The sequence below is a fragment of the Asparagus officinalis genome, chromosome 4 (genome assembly GCF_001876935.1).
Source record: "Asparagus officinalis chromosome 4, Aspof.V1, whole genome shotgun sequence".
Lineage (NCBI taxonomy): Eukaryota > Viridiplantae > Streptophyta > Magnoliopsida > Asparagales > Asparagaceae > Asparagus > Asparagus officinalis.
Window position 1 is genome coordinate 1,453,494 of NC_033797.1, and position 5,786 is coordinate 1,459,279.

General features: G+C 39.4%; 1 protein-coding gene across 1 annotated transcript; it reads right to left on the reverse strand.

Annotated features, from left to right (window-relative positions):
* Positions 729-5,247, reverse strand: LOC109836201. Its single transcript, XM_020404071.1, has 2 exons — positions 5,140-5,247; positions 729-2,630 (listed from the first exon to the last, which is right to left on the reverse strand). Exons 1-2 carry the CDS (start codon positions 5,206-5,208, stop codon positions 729-731), a joined length of 1,971 nt encoding a protein of 656 aa, XP_020259660.1. The 5' UTR covers positions 5,209-5,247.

Genomic DNA, 5,786 nt, shown 5'->3' on the forward strand with positions numbered 1-5,786 from the left:
TTTTTCTCATACACGCACCAATTTTTACGCAAAACATAGTTCGACTAATTTACTTTCCCTATTAAGCATTCATATTCATATAACAGAGCACCAAAGAGCATTCATAGAAAAGAGAACAAAGGGCTACAACCTCCAAGGAACAGAACTATATTTTCTCACTGTAAAGAGAGCAAGGCAGTCATGCATCCTGTACAAATGAAAGTAAAAGTGTAGTTTTGGGATCAAAGATGAACACACGTAAAAATCACGGGGAAAAACAAGAAACAATATTAATATATTATAAAGAGAAGAATGCACCCCCACCAGAATTCCAAAATATTACAACCTTATGACCCCTTCCTGAGGCAAAACCTTCTCCTATGTACACCAAAACCAGAAGGGCAAAAAAAACAAAAAACAAAAAAAAAAAACCTAAAAAAAACAAAAGAGAGAGAGAGAGAGAGAGAGAGAGAGATAAGAATGAAATTTTGAAAAAACTAGAATCCACAGTTGAACCCGCCCCTTCACCTTTCCCCCTTGAATCACTTCAATATCCATTATCCATTATTTTATTGAACCCCCACACCACGTATACCGCCACACCGTTAATCTGTACTTCCCCTCCAATATACCACCCCCCATCGCCGCACACCAAAACTAGAAGAAAACGAGAGGCGACTGAACAAAAAACATGAGAAATTCTTCTTCTTTTTTTTTTGTTTCTGTTCAAAACTTAATTATACCGAATATTACCTCGGCTCCACAACCGGAGAAGAGAACGACTTAGTTGGCCTTAGGACTGGATTGGGCGACCTAAACGCTGAAGGAGACAGTATCGATGGAGTTTGATAAGCATGAACAAGGCTCGCACTGTCCGTTGAATCCCCACGAGCAGTTGCTCTCTGCCATGAATGAGAGCTTAGCCCTGAAAGCACATAAGCTCTTCCAGAAGCTTCGTATCTTTGCCTGCTCGCCATCCTCTCCTGCATCTCTCTCATCTCTGCATCTAGAGCTACACATAGGCGGTCATTAGACTTTCCTGCCAAGGACTCTGACAGTATCCTCCTACAATATTCTAGTGTTGAAACTGCCTGGGAGAGCAAGCCCTGCTCAGCTGCAGCTCTTGCTTCAGCCATGGCCTCTGCCGCCTTGATTCTATTTCTTTCCCTGTCCACCTCAATAGACATAGTTATTGTTCTGACAATCTCTGGCCTTTGGATTCTTAGCTCTTCGCCTTCCACACAAACTGTTTCTTTTGAAATCGGGTCTTTATACGCACAATTTACCTTCAGCAACACAACATCCTCGGTGGAAACAGACGGGACATTGACAGAGACTAAGAAATCTCTATCTTCATCAGCATACAAATCTCCCACATTGATCGACCCTGAACGCCCATTCTCTGCGACTTGACTAGCGTAACTGCCTGATTTGATGGGGGCAATTTGGACTCCAGGAAGCACAGACTCGACATTGACCTCAAGTTCTTGCACCACAACACTGAGGAGGCCACCGATGCACTGTGCAAAGGCATCCTGGATAACACCCTCAGCCTCGATGAAGGAAAAGGTCCCACCAGAAGACTCAGAGATCGAATGCATAGAAACAGAGTCATGATCTGCACCAAAACCAAAAGAATGAACTGGTATGTGATGGCCAGTGCTGCTGCCACTTTGGATCGATGGTGGCACAAGAGAACTATAGTCTGGTGTTGAGCCGTGAGCTCCACCATTGCTGGATGAGACAGTGTATGTGTCCTGCCCATCAGAGAGAAGGATTATGCTGCATACTGGATTCTTAACTTTTCTCTCCTCAATCACCCTTGCACCCTTTCTGAGGCCCTCGGCGATGTTGGTACCACCGCTGGCTACCAACGAATTGACTGCTTGCAAGGCTTGCTGCCGACCAGCTTCAGACATCCTACGGAGATGGAAGAGCCGGCGTGCAGTTGATGAGAAGGCAATAACTGAAAGCCGATCAGACGGCCCAAGGTTTTGGATAACAAAACCCATTGCTCGCTTCAGAAGAGCAAGCTTGGTACCAGCCATACTGCCGCTAATATCAAGAACAGTGATCAGATCTACAGGAGCACGTGAGCTTGTATTATTTGAATGCAGAGTTCTGCTAGAGATAGTCTCAGTGCCAGCTTGTGGGGCCTTCAGGTGGACAAGCACGCTGAAGTTATCTGTACAAGCAGATTTAGGAATGGCTGAGAATTCTGGAATCATCTTGATTTCAAGTGTTTTGACGAATCTTTGTTGGGTACTATCTCTAACAGTCTCAGTTTGCAAGTCCACAGGCTCGTCGTCATCGAAAGTACTTGGTTCTGATGCATTGAAGATGTGTGACAGCTGATGCTGTCGATTTGAAGAGACAGATCGAGGGACACGACGAAGGAGATTCATGTATCCATCATCCTGGGTCCAACTAACTGGGTTGACTCTGGATCTTCCATGTGGAACCTCTGGGATTTGAGGACCTTGAAGAGGTACTTCCTTCCATTTAGCTCTGCAAATGGGGCAGACTCGGTTGCCATGCTTTACATTTGAGGTAATGCAGTGGAAGTGGAAGGTGTGTGAGCACTCAGCAGTGAAGAGAGCATGTCCCTGGCCTGCTTTCATGACGCCCAAACAAATTGCACAGGTTTTCTGCTGCAAAGCAGAAGAGGAACATTAGTATAAGCTACTGTGAAGTAAGCAGCATATGGAAAATTAATAGTAGAACTGCCTTAGCAAATTCATCGGAGCAAGACGTTGTGCTCTAGTCATGTCCGGATATACACAACAAGATCATTTATAGTTGATACTAACAAATAATTTTAAGAATTGTAAAGAAATAACTTTTGATGCTCAATTGTTGCACAATGCAGCAGGGCTTCAATAAAGCAAAGACATTTAAATAGAAGAGAACAATGTCAATCCATATGAATGCAGACCAAACAATAGTAAAAATAACTAGCAAACTGACGTTCACTCAAGTATTCTTTGAGCTAAACATTTCAAAGGCTAAAGGGCATTGACGACCCTGAAACAACATTAGATGTAACTTCTGTTGGGTCCAGATAGCATTTTGTTTATGATATTAAATTTAGTTTTAACCCCAGAAACAATATATGAAAAGGCTAATAAATTTATGATGGTTAACTTCCAAACAATGGTATAACTTTTAACCATAATAATACCCACAAATAGCCAATTACAACACAAGGAAAGAACCAATCACGCCAATTAATTTAGCCAATAAATACTATTGTCATTTTCTAATACTTAAGTAAACCAATGAAGCAATACATAATTACAAGTAGAACCAAAAAAATTTCATTACAGTCTTAACTTGACAACTTAAGTCATGAACATAAGATAAAAGAAAAATACTAATTAATACAACGAATCAGGAGTTATTAATTCTTTCAATTAAGAAGCCATGTTTTTACGAAACAGCTTGAACGTAAGCAAAGGAAATTCTAAATTTTCAGTTGTAGGGTATTATTAGGAGAGTTATTATAACAGCCTCACTGGTTTCACGCTTATGCCGTGATTTATCCCCCAAAAGGATTCAATGAGAATAACCAAACTTTAGCGGCTGACTGGAACAAATGTCTTCTTAGGAAATGCGTTTTAAGGTTAATTATTTCCACTAAAGAAGCACATCGGCATTTGTAGCCATGTTTCCTAAAGCATGAAAGAGACTGCCAATTGCAAAGGAAATAGAATACTGAGAATAACTTCTCCCATGGAATCTTCTCTCAAAATAAAAAAGAAAGGAAAAAAATAAGAACACAAATCTACAATAGAATCGGTTTTCTATTAAGATAGATAGATAAATTGAAACATAAACTTGTGAGGCATAAGATAATTGGCCCTAATCCCTACTTACAACTGAAGTTAACGAAGTCTTTTAGTTTGACCACAAAAGCATTTCTGCTTAGACGGCATCTTTAAAACACTAATAATTGCCCACTAACAAAAGAGCAAGTAAGCAATTGCAGCCAAATTCTCCACAAGGCCTGAAAGAGACTGCCAATACCAGAGTAAATGGGATAATTTAATTCGAAGGAGCGAATAGGTTCCAATGCTAGGTCAAGTTTTTCTAAGAAGAGAACCTGCACATATGTCGAAGTATTTAACCAGTAATTTGAGTTCATTTCCAGCCAATAAAGTTTAGCTCTCAGAATATTTTCCAAGAACGGTCAAACTCTAATCTCAAAAGAATTTAAAAGAAAAAAAAAACACAAAGCACGGTAGATGCGATACCATCCGCTGCTGACGAAAGAAGCAGACTTTTTTTTACTTTCAAGTGACGGAGAGAGATTAACAGTTGAAATGTTAGTATGAAGTTTTATCTTTTCTAATAATAAGCAAAATCGTCACCGGTCACCAAAGTAACTCTCAGCGCGTTATCCCCAACAACAGGAAGGGTGAAAAGGAGAGGGTCTATCTGAATAAAATAACAAACAAGACCCTTGTAACTTCCAACAATTACATCCAAAGACACACCCAATCTGCAAAATAAGTCCCAAAAATAGCAGGCTCACGGGAGACCACGGACATAGAAGAAGACAACCAGATTCCTTCACATGGTATACCAAATCAAATCAACATCAAATTTTACCTCTAATACATGATCTAATCATAAAGTTCCCAACAAAAATGGCAAAACCGCATGGAGAAATAAAAGATCTGTTTCCAGAATTCCGTATTAGGAAAATTACCATAAGATCCACACATAAGATAAAGATGCAAGCACAAGAAATTTCCTAATTCAAGGCCACCGAGGAAAGATGTGATTTTTCAGTGACGCGTTACCAAATCTACCATAAGAGAGTTTCCATTTTTATTTTTTGGATCAAAAATTAAAACTATATGAAACTACCAAGAATAATTCCTTTGATGTGATCCTTTTAATCGGCGAAAGGACCTAAATTTCCCTAACGTACACAGATTTACCAAAACGAGAACAAAAACAAATTTGCTCTGATTGGTAAAAACGCCTAAATTCTAAATTAAAAATAATCATAGGAGCCTAATCTAGAGAAAAATGTTAAAGCTCGTACCTAACTCATTGAGCAATAAAATCAAAAATCCCCAAACTAAGAAAAATCAACGAAATTACAGTGACTACCTACCAAAAACAAAAAGAGAGGAGGAGGAATGATCGAACCTTAGCAGATCTGCTTCCAGATTTTGAAATCCTAAGCCCAGACGAAGTCGGGGTCGGAGTGGTCGGCATCAACGCCTCGTAAGATCCGTAATTTACGGGTTTGCCACGCGCTTGTAGTTGTAGCCATGAAAGAAGAGGTGGCAGCTTGGGGGATATGAGGTAAGTGTGAAGGGTAATTTGGAGAAGGTTGATGCGGTTGAAGTTGAAAAGGGCGATAAAAGAAGCTGAACACGAGATTTCAACCCTAATAAAGGGAATCATTTGAAGGGGTAAATTGAAAGAGGGAAGAAATGCAAAGCTGTGTGTACTATTCTCACCCCAAAATAATCTAGACTGCGCTCCTGTTTTTGGAATTACGTTACATGTATTAATGAGACTGCATCTATGGTTATCAAGAGAAACTTGGAAAAGATTTTTAAACTTGTAAAAGATTTGTTTAAGTATTTGTTTGTTAATTACCTGTACCAATGAGAATGCGTTTATGGTTAAAAAAAACTGGTGATCGGTGTAAAATGAAAACATGGATACAAACCATGTAATGCCAAAATATGTATGGTTAAGAATTGATGTATGGAAAATATTTAAGATTGAAAAAACATGTAAGTTATACGATACAAATTACTAATTGACCATAAATTTTTAATTAT